Genomic DNA, 23,278 nt, shown 5'->3' on the forward strand with positions numbered 1-23,278 from the left:
GTGCCTTTCTGCTATTTTGTAACTGTGTCAATGTACAGTTCATCCAGTTCCTCTATATTACTGCCCTCTACTGTATGCACTGGCCTGGGCCTGCGTGGCTGCTGGGACCTACATACCTTGGCGAAGTGATTGAATTTTTTGCACTTGTTGCATTGCCATCTTTTTGCTGGGCATGCCTGTTGTTCACTGTGCTCCCTTGCACAATTCTCACACGTTTTGTAACGTTTGGCACTGTCTCCGCTGCTTTTGAAGGTTTTTCCGTGACCGTTGTTTTTCGGAGCGTCTCTGTGTGTTTTGCCATGGCTCACTACATGGACTGCATGGCTAGCCGATGGCGCACGATTGTTCACCATAACTTTTCAACTGCTCTTGTGCTAGCTCGTGTGAATGCACGATGTCGTGTGAACGCTTTTGCTAAGTGTAGTGCAGCTCCATGGCTCAGCAGTTTCTCTTGGACTGTAGGCGAGTTGGTTGTGAAAACAATACGGTCCCTAACCATTTCGTCTGCGTTAGCATAGCCACAGTCTTTGACCAGCAGTTTCAAGTCTGTTACGAATTGTTCAAACGATTCGCTAGCACCTTGCATTCGCTTTTGAAATTTATATTTAGCACAGATTGGGCTAGCTTTTGGGATAACATACTCCTCCAGTTTATCATAGTACATTTGCAGTACCTTTGCCTGGTCCGCTGTCAGCGTCCACGTGTTGAAAATATCCCGTCCTTTGTCTCCGACCCACAAAAGGAGGTAGCTGCACTTATCCTCCTCACTCTTTGCCTTCAACGGTCCAGTAAACATTAGCTGCACGTTGCTTGAACCTTCTTCATGACTCTGGTAAACTGGTCGAGTCCCAATCCAATCTCAGTATTGGAACACCCGAGGAATCCATTTCGAATGGTAGACGATGAGTCCGCTATTCTGACACCATGTAATACTTTGTGGTTTCGCTATAGTCACTCTTACAGTGGTCTTATAGGAACTTGACAGGAGACGATATCACGTCTGACTACTCTTTATTGCAGCGTCCATCTTGTGTGCTTCAGGCATGCAGCAAGCATCCTCATATAATCCTGACGTATGCAAATGAGGCGTCGTGTCAGCCAATTATATCCTAGGCTATGTCTAGCTACAGGATATTACAGGGAATGGACACCTTTGCCATCACAAAGTCCCAGCCGAACCGCCAACCTTCAAAACCCACCTCCACATACCTCGTGCCATAGGTGCGGATGGGGGTACCGTTGGCAGCATCCATGGGGGGGGGGCGAATCCACCGACCATCGCGTCCACTGCTGTTGCAGGCAGGATGCGTCGCTGCACGCCCAATCAACTAGCATCCACCGGCCGGAGATGGTGTCTTAAATAAACAGCAACCTGCCTTCCTGGCCAATGCTCAGGGCTACTACTGAGCGCCGGCCCTGGCTTTTCCCGCCCCGCTGAAAGAGTATGGTGCACGGCATTGCTTGACTTTGGCTTGTCGTCTTCCAAGCCTTGCAGCGAAAACAACCAGTCTGCCCGCTCCACCTCTGCTAGCTCAAAAGCCTGCAGCAAGTGTCTCTTAATTGTAGCATACTTATCCACGGGCAGTGGGGCTTGAAGCAGGCCCAATATCCGTGACACCATAGATGTTCCGAGTGCCGCCACGATGTAGTAGTACTTGGTCTCATCCACGGTGATGGTCCTAATCGTGAACTGGGCTTTGATGAGAGCGAACCATGCTGCCGCAGCCATCTCCCAGCAGTCAGGTAGTTTGAGCGAGGCGGCGTTAGTCACTGCCGCTGCACTGGTAGTGTAGGAGCCAAATGTCTCCTAATGGTTAATAATTAATGTTTTAATTAGTAATTTGAATAATTAGTTTAAATACTTATTTTTTACACACTATGCTTTAGGTAACTGCTTTCTTTATGTATGTATTACGTTTGCTGTGCAGTCTTAGATAGGTGCATGTCACTTTAAGAACTGGAGAAGCGTGTTCCCGGGTTAATGCGCTCTAGTCAGTGGAAGAGTGGAATTGCTAGTAGCCTAGATGGAAGAGTGGAGCCACACGGTTTTTCTGACCATGCCTAGCCTACGTGTATCGTGTTTTGTGCACACGTGTATTAGGTCAGGTTAAAAGTTACTATTTCATGGATGCAATTCATTATTTCACTGTATGTCTTCAAGCAAGTTTAAACAAATACTTAAAACGCAAAGGAAGAATCACTTTTGGACCAAACAGACAAGTGGAATACGCGTCAGCCATAAGGCTTTTCTTTTATTTAGTTTAGTTTATCAGGATAGCTATAGCAGCCCTTACACCTTTGTTAGAAAACATCTTGCTCCAAATGGAAAAAGAAGATTGTGATGGATTCAAGGCATTGTGGACAGCAAGGAAACTCACTGACGAGGATTACCCGAGCACTGGTGAGCGACGGTAAAAAGAAAGGCAGGACGGTAAGCAGTAAAAAACTTATCGCTAGCATTGTTTAATTTGAAGACGTTTCAAAGTAACATGGAAATATGGAAGAAGGGTTTGAGGAGCTACCTTGTCAAAAGAGGAATGCGAAAATGACGGAAAAGGCTATCGAGGACAAACTGCATAGGTTAACACAGTCTAGAAGAGCTAAGCTAGGTCAGCTAACCAACCGGGCAATTGAGCTTGAGCAGCTAATGGAAGATGATGCTAACGTAAATGCAGTGAAAAGGAAATTACATTTGGATTATCAGGATTCGCTTGGGGAAATAAGCTAAATGATAATATAAAACAATTAATCCATGACGACAAGTTCTCTGAAGATCAAAATTCATATGAGTCTAAAATAAGTCACATGAGAGGATTTATACAAGAAGTGGAAACATGGATAAATAGAGTCGAGGAGCGGGTAGAGCAAGCTAGACACTGATGCAGAGGAAAAACCTACAGACAGTGTATCAATGGCATCCTTTGCTTCGAGCATTAAGAGTAGCGGGCGTGGGTCAGACATTGGAAGCGAGGCGTCCTCCAGTGCTTCCTCAGTGCGCCTCAAGGCTGAGGTAGAGAGAGCCACATTACTTGCAAAGGCTGCTGCTCTCAAGCAGAAGCAAGATCTTGAACGTCAGGAAGCTGAGTTGAAGGCAAAAAGGGAAGCATTAGAACTACAAACTGCTATTGCTGCCTCTGACGCTAAAATCGAAGTATTAGAAACTGAGCGCTTATCCCAAGTAAGTCCTACATGTCGACTAACTATTGAATCTGGAGTTCTACCACTACATGCAGAACCAATCGTCAACACAGAAAACGGAGGTGAAGAATTCAGGCCACTTTGTCCCCAGCCCACTGGTGTAGGTCAGTCTAGTAACTTTATTGCAGATGATCATGCAGTAGAAACGCTCTGCAGTGTCATGACATGCCAGAATAGCATTACAGAGTTGATGGTGAAGCAGCAAAAAATGATGACATTGCCACCGTTAGACATCCCTATCTTCTGCGGTGATCCTTAAGACTACAATCTTTTCGTAAGAGCCTTTGAGCATGGAGTAGAATCCCACACCGAAAGCTATAAGGACCGTCTCTACTTCTTAGAGCAGTTCACTAGTGGTCCGCCTAAAGAGCTGATAAAAAGTTGTCTTCATATGAGGTCAGATGTAGGTTATTGCAGGGCTAAGCAGCTGCTCAAAGAGGATTTTGGGAATGATTACAAGATTGCTGTAGCCTACATGAACAAGGTCTTGAGCTGGACAACTATCAAGCCAGAGGATGGAGAAGCTTTAAATGCCTTTTCACTCTTTCTAATGGCATGCTGTAATACCATGACTGAAGTGAGTTACATGGAAGAACTGGATAATGTTGTGAACTTAAAGGCTATCGTAGTAAAGCTTCCATACAAGCTACCTGAAAGGTGGAGAGCTGTTGTGTGTAGTGTACAGGAGCAATGCGACAAGAGTCAGGTTTAAAGATTTGGTTGAGATCATAAACAACCAGGCCAAAATTGCACTTCATCCAGTCTTTGGTGATATAAAGGATGGCACAACTGCTAAAGGATCCACAACTAAACAAGACAATCATAGAGCACAGAAAAGAAGTGGAATCAAGAAGTCATTCACCACAAGCGCTATACCATTGGATCGTCAAACAAAAGAGCCAGTGCAAACAGAACACACGAATCCCATCACACCTATGACAAACACATGTCTCTTCTGCAAGGGTGAACATGCCATAGAGTCATGTAGTAAACTAAAAGACAAGCTACACAAAGACAAGGTGGAATTCTTGAGAGGCCAAGGACTATGTTTTAGCTGCTTGAAGCATGGTCACATGAACAAAGCCTGTAAAGTAAAGTTGATCTGTCAGGTGGGTTCCTTAGCTCATCCTACACTGCTGCACATTAAGAAAAAGGACATGGTTGTTGAGCCAAAGAAGGGGACTGTTAAATGTGAAGGTCAAACAGTTTTGAGTGCATTTGTCTGCGCAGAGTATGATGGTTATGAGCTTACTGGGGCCGGAGAAGATGACTGCACACTCACAATATTTCATGTCCAACTCAAAGCCAAGAAGTGTGGTGGTGCAGACTTATCCTTTTCTGGACCCAGGGAGCTCTGACACATTCTGTACAGAGGCATTGATGAATAATTTAAAGCTCAGTTTAAGGAAGAGCGACATACTGCTGAGAACCATGAATGAAGAGAAATCTGTATGCACTCCATGATGTCTGGCTTGGAGGTCAGCAGTTTGTCAGGAGACGAGTTCCTCGAACTTCCAGATGTCTTCACGGAAAGGTCAATACCTGTAGGTAAAGAAAACACCCCAGCAGAAGGATGTTGAAAGGTGGTCTTACCTCAAAGAAATCTATCTCCCTCAGATTGAGGCCGACATTGAACTGCTCATTGGAGCAAATGTACCCAAAGCTATGGAGCCATGGGAAGTGGTGAGCAATGTTGGTAACGGACCATACGCTGTAAGAACCAAACTAAAAGAATGGGCCCTTAAGGGAAATCTGCAGTCATGCAGATATGAGAAAACCGATGAAGACAAGGGTGAATCGTATATCTGTGGCCTGTTTAGAGAATGTGTGGCTTCAACATTTCAAGATGGATTTCCCTGAGGGAGGAAAACGTGATGAAGTAGAGATGTCTAGAGAAGATCGTCAGTTCATGGACATGATCATGGAATCAGCTAAACTGGTGAATGGTCATTACACCATATGTTTACCTCTAAAGACCAAAATGGTCAACATGCCAAAAACTCACAAGATAGCTGAACAGCGAGCACACAACTTACAGCGGAAGTTCATCAGGAATGCCTGCTTTCAACAGGAATACACATTTCATGGAACAGCTTATTCAAAGGGGATATGCAGTACAGTTGTCCAATGAAGAATTGACACACAAGGAAGGGAAAATGTGGTATATACCACACCATGCAGTATATCACCAAGTGAAACAGAAACTGAGAGTTGTGTTCGACTGTGCTGCATCCTATCAGGGCACATCCTTAAATGAGCAGCTTCTTCAAGGTCCAGACCTGACCAATAGTCTAATTGGCGTTGTAATCCGATTCAGGCAAGAACCCGTTGCAATCATGGCATGTGGAAGCAATGTTCCACCAGGTTAGAGTGCCTGATGATGACTCTGATTTACTCAGATTCCTGTGGTGGACAGGTGGTGACTATAACCAAGCCTTGACTGAGGAAAAAATGACTGTACACTTGTTTGGGGCTGTGTCTTCGCCTAGCTGTGCCAGTTTTGCTCTGAGAAAGTGTGCTGAAGACCAGAGTGGGCAGTTCAAAGCTGAAGTGGTAGAGACAGTGTTGCAGAATGTCTACGTGGATGACTGCCTGAAATCTGTTGCTACAGATGAAGCAGCCATATCAATGTGTCAGGATCTGATCAAAATCTGTGCCAAAGGGGGTTTTCATCTCAACAAATGGGTAAGCAATAGCTGGAAGGTACTCGACTCTATTCCAAAGTCTGAACTGGCAGGAGAGATGAAGAACTTAGATCTGGACCAGGGTGAACTTCCTCTGGAAAGAGCCCTTGGTCTCATCTGGTGTGTTGAGTCAGACACATTTAAGTTTAAGATCACCATCAGAGATCGCCCTTTTACCAGAAGAGGGCTGCTTTCCATTGTTGGTTCAGTCTACGATCCATTAGGCATTCTGGCACCAGTGGTTTTGCCAGCAAAGACTATTCTGCAAGACCTATGCTGACTGAAGATCAGATGGGATGACGACCTACCTGAACACATTAAGAAGCGGTGGTCTGACTGGTTAGCTGGCCTTCCAGCTTTGGAACAATTCTCAGTTCCAAGATGTCTTAAACCTGAGAGTTTTGGAGTTCATGCATTCGCGCAGTTACATCACTTTGCTGATGCAAGTGAAGACACATATGGATCAGTCAGTTACCTTCTGTTGCGGAACATGGATAACAAGATGCATTGTGCATTTATGATGGGCAAATCCAGAGTGGTGCCTCTCAGGCAACCTACCATTCCCCATATGGCGCTGACTGCTGTGACAGTAGCTGTGAAAATGGATGGTGTTTTGAGAAGAGAGCTACAACTGGATCTTGCAGAGTCCATCTTTTGGACTGACAGTACAGTGGTACTCGGTTATCTCCAGAATGAGACCACACCTTTCCGTACATTCGTCGCGAACAGAGTTTCAGCTATTCTGAAAGGCTCTGAAGTAGAACAGTGGAGACATGTCACCACCGATAAGAATCCAGCTGACTGCTCCTCAAAAGGGCAAAACGTGGAAGAATTCATGAAGAACAAAGCTTGAGTGCCCAGTCCAGATTTCCTCAGTGGTCCAGTTGAGTACTGGACAAGGATTCCAGTGAGCCATACAGAAATCACTTCAGATGATCCTGAGATCAAAAGAGTCAAGGTAAATTCCATAAAGGTGGAAGAAAATATGATGCCATTCAAGAGACTGATTAACCATTTCTCATTGTGGATGAAGCTAAGATGAAGGTGGCCTGGTTCTTGAAGATTTTTTTATGCATGTATTAAGGTAGCTTCGTTCGCCATGGCTCACATCAGGGTCACCAATGTGGAGGATGTAAGAAAGGAGATGAGCCCACTTCTCCTTTTGACCAAACAGCCGTGGGGTCATTTATTCCACCAAACAAACTTCTGGTCAACAGATTTTTATATCCAACCCCCGCCCCCAAGTCTACCCACAACCCCCCTGCTAACCCCTGAACCCACTATCTTAAAGGGACCATCTCTTCCCCATGGTGGATAGCTAACCTCAAAGTAGGTCACTACAATAAAAAAACTCTAAAGAAACATTTCTTACATTTCAAGCTCCCCACCTGCCACTGTCCTGGGAGCTGGTCGCGACTGGTGGAGGCCGTTTGACACCAGAAACGAGAGCCTGCTTGGGGCTCGCCTCCCCGCCTCACCAGGTAGTTGAAAAATGATAACAGCATTTCACCTCTCTCTGAATGCTTTATTATTTCCACTTCTGTTTCAGTCGTGATTGTTTTCCTTTTCTTCGGTGCATCACCATCACTTGCATCAGCCATGATTACGAGGTAAACACACCAAACATTTAAGTCAAAACACAACACACAACAATGTTTACGCGATTCGACTTAAAATGGTGACGACAGCGTGGCGTTGTCCTCCCTCGCGCCAATGAACCGCCTTGAGAAGTCGCATAAAGTAGTCTGTCTGTTCGTTAGTACGAACCACTGTGTGTAAGTCCGTTTTTTTCAATAATAGGCTTTACGGACGTCGGTACATAAGTACTGGCATTCGTAACCTGGGGACTACCTGTACTGTGGGGATTCAATTAAAGTCTCAGTGAGTTTTATTGTAAAACTGTCTATTCTATTACATGTCTATCTATTGTGGGACAGGAATCCTCCTCTGATGTTCTTCCTGAAGTTTCTGTCGTTTTCTGTCCTGACGAGGTTTCTCCCATCTGAATGGATGAATTAGGGATACGGGATGCTGTATATTATACTGAATGTAAATGTGATGGTAAAGCTGTCTGGAACTGCATTTTGTTTAGGGATTTACAAATGAGTCTGAGTTGCCATGTGGATTACTACATCACTATTGCCGTTATCAGTACTGTGTACTTAACATATCACGCCACATGGCACAGTCATGGTCTCTGTGGAAGTTCTCCTGTTGATGCTTCTGATCAGATGGACAAGTCTTTTATTACACATGAGCATATCACCTAAGGTGTTTGTGTTCTGTCGTCTGGTCAGATTAGCTCACCAGCAGGTAGGTCTCTTTACGTGGGGTGAGAAGTGTGATGGCTGCCTGCGGTTCAATGAGCTGAGGCTGGTTGACGTCCACGCCGTCCTCCGCCGCGATCTGTCGCTTGGGACGCCGACTCCTGTTCTCTAACAGCTGAAAAATGAGAGAGAAGGGAAGGAGAAGAGACATGGAAAAGAATAAGAGAGAGACAGACAGAGCGCGAGACAGACAGAGACAGAGAGACAGAGAGACAGAGAGCGAGACAGAGACAGACAGAGAGACAGAGAGACAGACAGAGAGACAGAGAGACAGAGAGCGAGACAGAGAGACAGACAGAGAGACAGAGAGAGTGAGACAGAGACAGACAGAGAGACAGACAGACAGAGATAGAGAGAGACAGAGTGAGAGAGACAGAGACAGACAGAGAGACAGACAGACAGAGATAGAGAGAGACAGAGACAGAGTGAGAGAGACAGACAGAGAGACAGACAGACAGACAGAGACAGAGACAGACAGTGACAGACAGAGAGAATTTGAATTTTACAACAGCTCTTCATTTAACGAGAAAAAAAATAAACTAACAACGAACAATGACATCATCAAATAGTCCCTCCTTTACATTAACATACACAAAGAGTTCAACTTCCATCATAGAACCAAGATCGATTCAAAGAGACAGACTTTTTTTTTCATCACATGATGATAACATTTTCCATTCCCATCATGTCGATATCAACTGGTAAACTATAAAACAATAAAATGTCAGGCATCATTACAGTGACTCCACCAAATTATTTACACAAAAAAAACCTCCCGTCACATACACCCCCCCCCCCCCACCTTCCACACACACACACACACACACACACACAAACACACACACACACACACACACGACCATAATGAATTAAAATTTAAGGACAAGTGAACATGAAACCTGTCTTAACCCCCAGAGAGCCCTGAAAGAGTCCAGATTACTGGTCAGGGTGTAGAAAGGGTGCGCTATACTCAGATGAGCCGCCACCAAATCCTTCATACTCTGCACCACATCAGTCCAGCCCTGACCTAGCATCTGACTCTTCCTGGTCTTCCAGATTGCTAGCTTAGCAGTTCCAAACAAAAGTTCACTAGGACCAGAAGTAGTCTTTTTCTTGCCGTGTAGCTGAGCCCAAGAACAAACATGGGGGCACAGAAATCCTCTCCTAAAGCTTCCACCCATCCTTACAGTACCCTAAATATGTCCACTAATCGAGGACAAGAGACCGCTAAATGCTCTAATGTTTCCCTCTGTGTGCAGAAAGAACTGTCCTCCCCAGTGCTTGGATCCACGTGAGCTCTGTGTCTGTTCATAGCTATTGCTCCATGTATAATCCTCCACTGGAGGTCAGCTATCAGTTTCTTAACAGGAGGCTTATACAGGACCCTTCACCTGCCTTTAGGGGTACAGTCTGAAGCAAAAACCTCAGTTCCATCTCCACTCCTTGACTTCAACCAGAGAGCGAAGGTTGGGTACTGTCACACAGCTGTAGTAAAACTGCTTCTTCTCACAAGAGCTGAAACGACCACAATGGTGTATTCAGGGAAAGAAGCAGTCTGCTCCCCCCTCACCACGCCTCAACTGCAGGACTGAAGATCAGGGAGGGAAAAACGTACTCATTGTCATCCTCCCATTGGTCAGTTAGAGCACGATTTTCAGCAAACGCTCTCAGTGGCACAGATAGGGACTCTCAGACTTCTTCAGCAGTCTGGAGGACCTGGTGTTGATGATGTCGCTAAGTGTTTCCATTGATGTTTTTGTAAAATGGCCCAGTTTAGTAATGCCAGCCACTGTAACAGAGGAAAAGGTGGTATTTGCAAGGAAGTTGTTATAAAACAGCAGCTCCTCAAAAAGCGACATTCCTGGCCTAGGGTCAGGAGTTCATGTGACCTTCAGCATCTACCAGGCTTCAACCACCGAGTTGTAAAAAGGTGTGATTCCAGTCAGATCAGCTTCAGGTGACCTCAGCAGAAAAAGTTGTTTATCCAATCCAAGCTGGCCAGCTTTCTTAAGAAGCAGCCAAGCAGGAGCCAACCAGCAGTGACCACGGCCGTATAGCAGCCTCTGTGCTGTCTGTAGTCTGAAGGCCACAGTTCTGGATAGAATGTCTATGAGTCCTTGTCCTCCCTCTGCCACAGGGAGATACAGGACCAATGCTCTCAGCCAGTGCTGACCAGACCAGAAAAAATTCATCAAGAGCTTCTGCATCTCTTCTACAAGGCCTGGCGGTGGCACTAAAACAATGAGTCTGTGTCATAGAGACGAGGCGACCAGGTTATTAACTATCAGACCCCATTCAAACCAGTGTTCCTCCCTATCAAGGATGTGCACATTCTCATCCTTGAAAGAGTGGCCACTGGCCTGTAGATGGTGTAGACTGTGGAGTCCTGGTCTGATGTGTTAGCTCTTCTGTGTTGTGCCGTCCTCTTCACCAGAGTCTATTTGTTTTCCATGATGTACAAGTCATGTTAATCCTCTTGGCACTTAACAGCTACACTTTATTGCTCTGTTTGTGGCAACGGACCTGATTCTTGGGGTGGACCAACTTCTGGTGCAGCGTGTTTTGGGGTTTGAAAGCAACTGAGATGCGGTGTTTGGAAAATACGTGTCTCAACTGTTCCGACACTCCCACCACTACTGGACCTATCAGCCTGAAGATGTGTGTGCAGGTTATGACTGTATGATGAAGAACCTCTCGTGGTTGCGGTGATTAAAACCCTTTGAAAAACGTTTGTTCTCACTACCGCCGCTCCCTCTCCTCATTCACTCTCTAGCTCGCTCGACCCACACTGCTCCCCGTCGCCGCTGCCCTGGGTCAACCGTGAGCATGCGTGACTCACATCTACGGCTGAGTCAGATCGGACAGTAATGGTGTCGGAACCAAAACATTATGTGTTCAGGTATGAGTCTTGAAAGTAAACAAGAAGTCCATCGTGTTTCACAAGCCAGCATAACATTCACTGCTGAGCTCAGCACAAGAGAACTGGAGGAACACTGGAGGAACCAACAATAAGTCCCCTTATTAACCTCGCCGCCACGCAGCAGCGCCAGTCTCCAGTGTTAAAACGCTGCTATAAAAATACAATTTCAAGAGTAGGATTAATCACAGCCACAGCTGGAAATCATCTCAGTAGCTACGACAAAACATTTCACCAGGCTGAGCTATCCAAAGGAGTTGAATCAAGTGCAACTGGACTTGGTATATATCCGTGAAGACGTTTCACCTCTCATCCAAGATGCTTCCTCAGTTTGTGCCTTTCTGGCTAGACCAAGCTAGTCTGACTTGCTGGTGATGAGACTCAGTATTTATCCTCTTTGGAGTCGTTGTCAGAGCTATTGATATGCGTGGCTCTTTTTGTTCTGATGTTTACCAACGGCCATCGCTAAATTAAATTCTGAGTCTCATCAGCAGCCAGTCAGACTAGCTTGGTCTAGTCAGAAAGGCACGAACTGAGGAAGCCTCTTGGATGAGAGGCGAAACGTCTTCACGGATATATACCAAGTCCAGTTGCACTTGTTTCAATTCCTTTGGATAACCATGATGACCTGGATGAATGAGAACATTCACAGACAGGCTGAGCTATGTTTTCTTACCACCGTTTTATGAATGAAAGTCAATCAGCAGAGCAGCCATTCACCTTCATTCCTTTCATATCATGAAAACCATGATGGCTGAACACATTTAGAGTCTTTTAATAGGAGCTTACAAATTGGGACAGCCTGATCTCTGTCATTTCATGTCAGACTTGGTTTCTTTCATGCAGGACTTCACCTAGGAGGCTGCACATCCACAGACTGACAGGCAACATGTTTTTATTAGGTAGACTTTTTTAGCTTGAGCGCTGCATATTAACAACTTTTTTCCATATTTCCATTCAATTGACTTGGGCGCTATGCAAGTCTTATGATGGCAGGAAAAACATGTATTTCCCTTCTACTGGTAGATGAACAAAGGGGTGGTTTGTCGCCAAGTTCAAACACTGGAGAAGTTGAGATACATTCACCTGGTGGTGATCTGCACTCTACTGAGTGTACTCCTCTAATTTTAAATTGTTTGTCTCGTGTTGATTCTAAAGCATTTTGACTTTTTCCATTTTGTTTTAATTTGCTTCTTTCTGAAGTAAATCACTTTGAGCTGTATTTCACGGGTGAAAGGTGCTTTTTAAAAAAGATTATATTAATATTACAATTCAACATAAAGTGAGATCATTTTGTTCCTTTAACCCATGACTAAAGTGGATGTGGCAGGGGAAGAGCTGGTTTACCTTCAGGTTCAGCGGGTTCACGACGTCTCCTGGAGGATCGCAGTTCGTTTCTGACGTCCCACTGAAGGCGACCTCCGTCAGGTAAAGGAGCCATTTTCCGTTGACGACCTCGAACGGCCACTGGAACTCCACAGCCAGAGTCCCCATGTCCCTCAGCGGCTCCCCCCGTACTTCCACCTGGTGGTAGAGACAAGCCAACACAAAGTGTGAATATGCTTTTACATCTTACCCTTAAAGTAAGTGTGATGATAGAATAATCTTAAATGTCCTGATTCAACATGAAAGACAACCAGCAGTATGCAGTTTAAATGTTACTGCCTTCAGGCCCAATGCAGTAGTGACCATATCATAATCATGTTTGCCAGGAAAATAACTAAAGCAACAGCTTAGAAGAGCAATAGAGGAAACATTAATTTCGGCTAATATGTTCTAAGCAATTTTAATAATGTGCGCACACGGGGGGCGTCTGGGTAGTGTGGCGGTCTATTCCGTTGCCTACCAACACGGGGATTGTTGGTTCGAATCCCCGTGTTACCGCCGGCTTGGTCGGGCATCCCTACAGACGCAATTGGCCGTGTCTGCGGGTGGGAAGCCGGATGTGGGTATGTGTCCTGGTCGCTGCAGTAGCGCCTCCTCTGGTCGGTCGGGGTGTCTGTTCAGGGGGAGGGGAAACTGGGGGGAATAGCGTGGTCCTCCCATGCGCTATGTCCCCCTGGTGAAACGCCTCACTGTCAGCTAAAAAGAAGTGGCTGGTGACTCCACATGTATCGGAGGAGGCATGTGGTAGTCTGCAGCCTCCCTGGATCAGCAGAGAGGGGTGTAGCAGCGACCGGGACAGCTCGGCAGAGTGGGGTAATTGGCCGGGTGCAATTGGGGAGAAAAAGTGTGTGTGTGTGTGTGTGTGTGTGTGTGGGTGTGGGTGTGGGTGTGGGTGGGTGGGGGAGCAATAGAGGTGATTTCTAACAACAATAGGGGTAAACAGAGTGAGGACATTATTCCGTAGAAGTTGATGTGAGGAAACAAACTGAAAAACATCATTTATGAGCTTTTCTATGAGCCCTGCCTGCATGAGGCTTGGTCCCATCCCTGATCGATGGCTTGGTCCCATCCCTGATCGAGCCAACACCACAATTCATGGGTCAACAAATCAACGTTTTCCACCATAATGTGAAAATCCCAGAGCCAATGTGTTTGTTTTAATGATGGGATGGAGTTTCCAGGAAACAGAGTCATGGAGGGTCTGGTGACTCACGCTGAAGGTGAACTGCACCGGACTTCCTACGTCTCCGGTGCTGACCATGGCCGACTCGCCCATCACCTCCCCGCTGAAGAAGGTCTGGACCAAACGCTTGTCTCTGGAAACAGGAAGGTGTAGGTTACTCTTCAGTACAGTGGATTAGCCCAACCTTCAACTTTCTAGCTTTAATGCTAATTTAACCTTAGCTTCAACACTAATTTAACTCTAGCTTTAACACTAACGCTAGCTTTAACGCTAACTTAACTCTAGCTTTAACACTAACTTAACTCTAGCTTTAACGCTAACTTACTCTAGCTTTGATGCTAATTTAACTAGCTTTAACACTAACGCTAGCTTTAACGCTAACTTAACTCACTCTAGCTTTAACACTAACTTAACTCTAGCTTTAACACTAACGCTAGCTTTAACGCTAACGCTAGCTTTAACGCTAACTTACTCTAGCTTTGATGCTAATTTAACTCTAGCTTTAACGCTAACGCTAACTTAACTAGCTTTAACACTAACTTAACTCTAGCTTTAACACTAACGCTAGCTTTAACGCTAACTTAACTCTAGCTTTAACGCTAGCTTTAACGCTAACTTACTCTAGCTTTGATGCTAATTTAACTCTAGCTTTAACGCTAACGCTAGCTTTAACACTAACTTAACTCTAGCTTTAACACTAACGTTAGCTTTAACGCTAACTCTAGCTTTAACACTAACTTACTCTAGCTTTGATGCTAATTTAACCCTAGCTTTAACGCTAACTTACTCTAGCTTTGATGCTAATTTAACCCTAGCTTTAACGCTAACTTAACTCTAGCTTTAACGCTAAATTACTCTAGCTTTGATGCTAATTTAACCCTAGCTTTAACGCTAACTTACTCTAGCTTTGATGCTAATTTAACCCTAGCTTTAACGCTAACTTAACTCTAGCTTTAACACTAACGCTAGCTTTAACACTAACTTAACTCTAGCTTTAACGCTAACTTACTCTAGCTTTGATGCTAATTTAACCATAGTTTTAACGCTAACTTAACTCTAGCTTTAACGCTAACTTACTCTAGCTTTAATGCTAATTTAACCCTAGCGTTAACACTAACTTAACCCTAGCTTTATCGCTAACCTAACTCTATTTTTAATGCTAATTTAACCCTAGCGTTAATGCTAACAATCCTAGCTTTAACGCTAACTAAACTCTAGCTTTAATGCTAGCTTAACCCAAAGGGAATACTTAAATCAAAATTAAGTTAAGATTAGGGTGACCAGACGTCCCGGTTTGTCCCAGTTTCAAGCTGGGTGTCCCAAGTCCCGACAGTTATCTGTAAAATAGTAAAATGTCCCAGTTTTCAACATCCATCCCCCAAATGACCGGTTTTCACGGCAATTAAGCAAATATTGAATATTTTATTTATTTGCAGCGCTGACAGAGACGTTTCCCATGTTCTGTCCCACTCATTATGACCTCATCCAATCCGAAAACATGAACCCTGCACCACGTGTGTGACTTACACACTGACCTGTGTGTGTGTGTGTGTGTGTGTGTGTGTGTGTGTGTGATGTTTTTAAAGGGTTAGGATATAGCCTGTCTTTTCCTGGAGGAAGGGGATAAAAGGCCTTCGGCGTATCAGGGATAAAAGGCCTTCGGCGTATCGGGGATAAAAGGTCTTCGGCGTCTCAGGGATAAAAGGCCTTCGGCGTCTCAGGGATAAAAGGCCTTCGGCGTATCGGGGATAAAAGGCCTTCGGCGTATCGGGGATAAAAGGTCTTCGGCGTTTCAGGGATAAAAGGCCTTCGGTGTATCAGGGATAAAAGGTCTTCGGTGTATCAGGGATAAAAGGCCTTCGGCGTCTCAGGGATAAAAGGCCTTCGGCGTATCAGGGATAAAAGGCCTTCGGCGTACAGCGTATCAGGGATAAAAGGCCTTCGGCGTCTCAGGGATAAAAGGCTTTCGGCGTATCATGGATAAAAGACCTTCGGTGTATCAGGGATAAAAGGCCTTCGGTGTATCAGGGATAAAAGACCTTCAGCGTCTCAGGGATAAAAGGCCTTCGGTGTATCAGGGATAAAAGGCCTTCGGCGTATCGGGGATAAAAGGTCTTCGGCGTCTCAGGGATAAAAGGCCTTCGGCGTCTCAGGGATAAAAGGCCTTCGGCGTATCGGGGATAAAAGGCCTTCGGCGTATCGGGGATAAAAGGTCTTCGGCGTTTCAGGGATAAAAGGCCTTCGGCGTCTCAGGGATAAAAGGCCTTCGGTGTATCAGAGATAAAAGGCCTTCGGTGTATCAGGGATAAAAGGCCTTCGGTGTATCAGGGATAAAAGGCCTTCGGTGTATCAGGGATAAAAGGCCTTCGGTGTATCAGGGATAAAAGGCCTTCGGCGTCTCAGGGATAAAAGACCTTCGGTGTATCAGGGATAAAAGGCCTTCGGCGTATCAGGGATAAAAGGCCTTCGGCGTATCAGGGATAAAAGGCCTTCGGTGTATCAGGGATAAAAGGCCTTCGGCGTCTCAGGGATAAAAGGCCTTCGGTGTATCAGGGATAAAAGGCCTTCAGCGTACAGCGTATCAGGGATAAAAGGCCTTCGGCGTCTCAGGGATAAAAGGCCTTCGGTGTATCAGGGATAAAAGGCCTTCGGCGTATCAGGGATAAAAGGCCTTCGGCGTCTCAGGGATAAAAGGCCTTCGGTGTATCAGGGATAAAAGACCTTCGGTGTATCAGGGATAAAAGGCCTTCGGCGTATCAGGGATAAAAGGCCTTCGGCGTCTCAGGGATAAAAGACCTTCGGTGTATCAGGGATAAAAGGCCTTCGGCGTACAGCGTATCAGGGATAAAAGGCCTTCGGCGTCTCAGGGATAAAAGGCTTTCGGCATATCATGGATAAAAGACCTTCGGTGTATCAGGGATAAAAGGCCTTCGGTGTATCAGGGATAAAAGACCTTCAGCGTCTCAGGGATAAAAGGCCTTCGGTGTATCAGGGATAAAAGGCCTTCGGCGTATCGGGGATAAAAGGTCTTCGGCGTCTCAGGGATAAAAGGCCTTCGGCGTCTCAGGGATAAAAGGCCTTCGGCGTATCGGGGATAAAAGGCCTTCGGCGTATCGGGGATAAAAGGTCTTCGGCGTTTCAGGGATAAAAGGCCTTCGGCGTCTCAGGGATAAAAGGCCTTCGGTGTATCAGAGATAAAAGGCCTTCGGTGTATCAGGGATAAAAGGCCTTCGGTGTATCAGGGATAAAAGGCCTTCGGTGTATCAGGGATATAAGGCCTTCGGTGTATCAGGGATAAAAGGCCTTCGGCGTCTCAGGGATAAAAGACCTTCGGTGTATCAGGGATAAAAGGCCTTCGGCGTATCAGGGATAAAAGGCCTTCGGCGTATCAGGGATAAAAGGCCTTCGGTGTATCAGGGATAAAAGGCCTTCGGCGTCTCAGGGATAAAAGGCCTTCGGTGTATCAGGGATAAAAGGCCTTCGGCGTACAGCGTATCAGGGATAAAAGGCCTTCGGCGTCTCAGGGATAAAAGGCCTTCGGTGTATCAGGGATAAAAGGCCTTCGGCGTATCAGGGATAAAAGGCCTTCGGCGTCTCAGGGATAAAAGGCCTTCGGTGTATCAGGGATAAAAGACCTTCGGTGTATCAGGGATAAAAGGCCTTCGGCGTATCAGGGATAAAAGGCCTTCGGCGTCTCAGGGATAAAAGACCTTCGGTGTATCAGGGATAAAAGGCCTTCGGCGTCTCAGGGATAAAAGGCTTTCAGCGTATCAGGGATAAAAGACCTTCGGTGTATCAGGGATAAAAGGCCTTCGGCGTATCAGGGATAAAAGGCCTTCGGCGTATCAGGGATAAAAGGCCTTTGGCGTATCATGTCCGGCGACACAGACAAGCTCGTCAGCACGTGCATATGCATGTGCACGAACGTGCGGTACACTTTTTAGGGTCCCGGTTTGGGATTTTGAAAATCTGGTCACCCTAGTTAAGATGAAAACACATGATTAGAGTTCAGACTGGTAAGGAAATTTTGAAAAGGTGTGAATAACTTCATTTCACTTTAATTCATTAGAAATGACAAACTTGTATAAGGACTGGGGTTGTTAGTATATATATATATATATATATATATATATATATATATATATATATATATATATATATGTGTGTGTGTGTGCGTTTGTTTGTGTGTGTGTGTGTGTGTGTGTGTGTGTGCGTTTGTTTGTGTGTGTGTGTGTGTGTGTGTGTGTGTGTGTGTGTGTATTACGTATGTGCTGTATTATAGTGAATGTAAAAGGGACTGTAAACCCTTCTGGGACTAAAATGCAATGTAGAGCAATATAAGTACATTTGACTTGAATGGCTAAAGGTTAAAAGTTCAGCTCACACTACTTTGAATTAATTCTCAATCAAACTAAAAATAAGTGTTTTTATGTGGGACAAGAGCTTATGAAATGGGAGTGTATGTGCTAACATAGGTCTTTCTGATCTGGGATGTTTGAGACTCCATAATGTTTATCTGGTCCTGTGTAAACATGTGACGTTTTTGTGATGGAGGACAGGACTCACATGGTGAAGGAGGGGAGGATGGTGTTCTCTATCTTCAGCACCACCAAGGCAGGACTCAGGTCATCCTGCTCACTCAGCCTACAGAAAACAACGTCCATGTCTTAATAACAAAAGACAAAGCATCTGGCATCCCCTTCATATTCACTTTAAGTCAATGGACACCACAGCAAGAAAAAACTACAGCAGAATATGAACAGGAAATTAAATTTCTGCATAATTTTCATCAGAAAATACAAATTAGAACTGAGCCAGAGAGTAGAATTAATGCTGACATGACAGTGTTTCATTAGAAAAGCTACAAGCTGAATGAAAAAACAGACTGTGAAGCAAACTGTTAGCAGTGGAAGTAAAACCTGATATAAAACACCAGAAACACAAGCAGCATGGTTCTTTTTAGGCTCAGCACCAGAGCCATGGAACGAGCATTCATGGTCCAGGTGTTCATATTCATGGCCCAGGTGTTCATATTCAAGATCTGAGTGTTCACGTTCATGGTCCATGTGTTCATGTTCATGGTCCATGTGTTCATGTTCATGGTCCAGGTGTTCACGTGCATGGTCCAGGTGGTCATATTCATGGTCCAGATGTTCATATTCATGGGCCAGGTGTTCATGTTCATGGCCCAGGTGTTCATATTCATGGTCCAGGTGTTCATGTTCATGGCCCAGGTGTTCATATTCATGGTCCAGGTGTTCATGTTCATGGCCCAGGTGTTCATGTTCATGGCCCTGGTGTTCATATTCATGGTCCAGGTGTTCATGTTCATGGCCCAGGTGTTCATATGCATGGTCCAGGTGTTCATATTCATGGTCCAGGTGTTCATATTCATGGTAAAGGTGTTCACGTTCATGGTCCAGATGTGCATGGTCCAGATGTTCATATTCATGGTCCAGGTGTTCATATTCATGGTCCAGATGTTTATATTCATGGTCCAGGTGTTCATGTTCATGGTCCAGGTCTTCATATTCATGGTCAAGGTGGTCATATTCATGGTCCAGGTGTTCATATTCATGGTCCAGGTGTTCATATTCATGGTCCAGTTGTTCATATTCATGGCCCAGGCGTTCATATTCATGGTCCAGGTGTTCACGTTCATGGTCCAGGTGTTCATATTCATGGTCCAGTTGTTCATATTCATGGCCCAGGCGTTCATATTCATGGTCCAGGTGTTCATGTTCATGGTCCATGTGTTCATGTTCATGGTCCAGGTGTTCACGTGCATGGTCCAGGTGGTCATATTCATGGTCCAGATGTTCATATTCATGGTCCAGGTGTTCATGTTCATGGCCCAGTTGTTCATATTCATGGTCCAGGTGTTCATGTTCATGACCCAGGTGTTCATATTCATGGTCCAGGTGTTCATGTTCATGGCCCAGGTGTTCATGTTCATGGCCCAGGTGTTCATATTCATGGTCCAGGTGTTCATGTTCATGGCCCAGGTGTTCATATTCATGGTCCAGATGTTCATATTCATGGTCCAGGTGTTCATGTTCATGGCCCAGGTGTTCATATTCATGGTACAGGTGTTCATGTTCATGGCCCAGGTGTTCATATTCATGGTCCAGGTGTTCATTTTCATGGCCCAGGTGTTCATGTTCATGGCCCAGGTGTTCATATTCATGGTCCAGGTGTTCATATTCATGGTCCAGGTGTTCACGTTCATGGTCCAGATGTTCATATTCATGGTCCAGCTGTTCATATTCAAGGTATTCATATTCATGGTCCATGTGTTCATATTCATGGTCAAGGTGTTCACGTTCATGGTCCAGGTGTTCATATTCATGGTCCAGATGTTCATATTCATGGTCCAGGTGTTCATATTCATGGTCCAGATGTTCATGTTCATGGTCCAGGTGTTCATATTCATGGTCCAGGTGTTCATATTCATGGTCCAGGTGTTCATATTCATGGTCCATCTGTTCATATTCAAGGTATTAATATTCATGGTCCATGTGTTCATATTCATGGTCAAGGTGTTCACGTTCATGGTCCAGGTGTTCATATTCATGGTCCAGATGTTCATATTCATGGTCCAGGTGTTCATGTTCATGGTCCAGATGTTCATGTTCATGGTCCAGGTGTTCATATTCATGGTCCAGGTGTTCATATTCATGGTCCAGGTGTTCATATTCATGGTCCAGGTGTTCATGTTCATGGTCCAGGTGTTCATATTCATGGTCCAGGTGTTCATATTCATGGTCCAGGTGTTCATATTCATGGTCCAGGTGTTCACGTTCATGGTCCAGATGTTCATGGTCCAGATGTTCATATTCATGGTCCAGGTGTTCATATTCATGGTCCAGGTGTTCATATTCATGGTCCAGATGTTTATGTTCATGGTCCAGGTGTTCATATTCATGGTCAAGGTGTTCACGTTCATGGTCCAGGTGTTCATATTCATGGTCCAGGTGTTCATGTTCATGGTCCAGGTGTTCATATTCATGGTCAAGGTGTTCATATTCATGGTCCAGGTGTTCACGTTCATGGTCCAGATGTTCATATTCATGGTCCAGGTGTTCATATTCATGGTCCAGGTGTTCATATTCATGGTCCAGATGTTCATGTTCATGGTCCAGGTGTTCATACTCATGGTCCAGGTGTTCATATTCATGGTAAAGGTGTTCATATTCATGGTCCAGGTGTTCATATTCATGGTCCAGGTGTTCATATTCATGGTAAAGGTGTTCATATTCATGGTCCAGGTGTTCATGTTCATGGTCCAGGTGTTCATATTCATGGTCCAGGTGTTCATGTTCATGGCCCAGGTGTTCATGTTCATGGCCCAGGTGTTCACGTTCATGGTCCAGATGTTCATGGTCCAGATGTTCATATTCATGGTCCAGGTGTTCATGGTCCAGATGTTCATATTCATGGTCCAGGTGTTCATATTCATGGTCCAGGTGTTCACGTTCATGGTCCAGATGTTCATGGTCCAGATGTTCATATTCATGGTCCAGGTGTTCATATTCATGGTCCATGTGTTCATATTCATGGTCCAGATGTTCATGTTCATGGTCCAGGTGTTCATATTCATGGTCAAGGTGTTCACGTTCATGGTCCAGGTGTTCATATTCATGGTCCAGGTGTTCATATTCATGGTCCAGGTGTTCATATTCATGGTATTCATATTCATGGTCCATGTGTTCATATTCATGGTCAAGGTGTTCACGTTCATGGTCCAGGTGTTCATATTCATGGTCCAGCTGTTCATATTCATGGTCCAGGTGTTCATATTCATGGTCCAGATGTTCATATTCATGGTCCAGGTGTTCATATTCATGGTCCAGGTGTTCATATTCATGGTAAAGGTGTTCATATTCATGGTCCAGGTGTTCATATTCATGGTAAAGGTGTTCACGTTCATGGTCCAGGCGTTCATATTCATGGTCCAGGTGTTCATATTCACGGTCCAGGTGTTCATATTCATGGTAAAGGTGTTCACGTTCATGGTCCAGGTATTCATATTCATGGTCCAGGTGTTCATATTCATGGTCCAGGTGTTCATATTCATGGTCCAGGTGTTCATATTCATGGTAAAGGTGTTCACGTTCATGGTCCAGGTATTCATATTCATGGTCCCGGCGTTCATATTCATGGTCCAGGTGTTCACGTTCATGGTCCAGGTGTTCATCTTCATGGTCCAGGCGTTCATATTCATGGTCCAGGTGTTCATATTCATGGTCGAGGTGTTCATGTTCATGGTAAAGGTGTTCATGTTCATGGTCCAGGTATTCACCTATATGGTCCAGGTGTTCATATTCATGGTCCATGTGTTCATATTCATCGTCCAGCTGTTCATATTCAAGGTATTCATATTCATGGTCCATGTGTTCATATTCATGGTCAAGGTGTTCACGTTCATGGTCCAGGTGTTCATATTCATGGTCCAGATGTTCATATTCATGGTCCAGGTGTTCATATTCATGGTCCAGATGTTCATGTTCATGGTCCAGGTGTTCATATTCATGGCCCAGGTGTTCATATTCATGGTAAAGGTGTTCATATTCATGGTCCAGGTGTTCATATTCATGGTCCAGGTGTTCATATTCATGGTAAATGTGTTCATGTTCATGGTCCAGGTATTCATATTCATGGTCCAGGCGTTCATATTCATGGTCCAGGTGTTCATATTCATGGTCCAGGTGTTCATATTCATGGTAAAGGTGTTCACGTTCATGGTCCAGGTATTCATATTCATGGTCCAGGTGTTCATATTCATGGTCCAGGTGTTCATGTTCATGGTCCAGGTGTTCATATTCATGGTCCAGGTGTTCATGTTCATGGCCCAGGTGTTCATGTTCATGGCCCAGGTGTTCATATTCATGGTCCAGGTGTTCATATTCATGGTCCAGGTGTTCACGTTCATGGTCCAGATGTTCATGGTCCAGATGTTCATATTCATGGTCCAGGTGTTCATATTCATGGTCCAGATGTTCATGTTCATGGTCCAGGTGTTCATATTCATGGTCAAGGTGTTCACGTTCATGGTCCAGGTGTTCATATTCATGGTCCAGGTGTTCATGTTCATGGTCCAGGTGTTCATATTCATGGTCCAGGTGTTCATATTCATGGTATTCATATTCATGGTCCATGTGTTCATATTCATGGTCAAGGTGTTCACGTTCATGGTCCAGGTGTTCATATTCATGGTCCAGATGTTCATATTCATGGTCCAGGTGTTCATATTCATGGTCCAGATGTTCATGTTCATGGTCCAGGTGTTCATATTCATGGTCCAGGTGTTCATATTCATGGTAAAGGTGTTCATATTCATGGTCCAGGTGTTCATATTCATGGTCCAGGTGTTCATATTCATGGTAAAGGTGTTCACGTTCATGGTCCAGGTATTCATATTCATGGTCCAGGCGTTCATATTCATGGTCCAGGTGTTCATATTCATGGTCCAGGTGTTCATATTCATGGTAAAGGTGTTCACGTTCATGGTCCAGGTATTCATATTCATGGTCCAGGTGTTCATATTCATGGTCCAGGTGTTCATATTCATGGTAAAGGTGTT

At 44.9% G+C, this 23,278-nt stretch overlaps 1 protein-coding gene across 1 annotated transcript in view; it reads right to left on the reverse strand.

The window, feature by feature from the left end:
* itga3b (integrin, alpha 3b) overlaps window positions 1–23,278 on the reverse strand; it is a 139,432-nt gene that overhangs the window by 16,513 nt on the left and 99,641 nt on the right. Inside the window, exons 18-21 of the mRNA XM_056297237.1 lie at window positions 18,262–18,339; window positions 13,726–13,828; window positions 12,474–12,650; window positions 8,190–8,324 (exon numbers count right to left, since the gene is read on the reverse strand). Of these exons, the coding sequence (XP_056153212.1) occupies window positions 8,190–8,324; window positions 12,474–12,650; window positions 13,726–13,828; window positions 18,262–18,339 (493 nt within the window). The remainder of the gene's footprint in view (window positions 1–8,189; window positions 8,325–12,473; window positions 12,651–13,725; window positions 13,829–18,261; window positions 18,340–23,278) is intronic.

Source organism: Lampris incognitus, chromosome 17 (assembly GCF_029633865.1).
Source record: "Lampris incognitus isolate fLamInc1 chromosome 17, fLamInc1.hap2, whole genome shotgun sequence".
Taxonomy (NCBI): domain Eukaryota; kingdom Metazoa; phylum Chordata; class Actinopteri; order Lampriformes; family Lampridae; genus Lampris; species Lampris incognitus.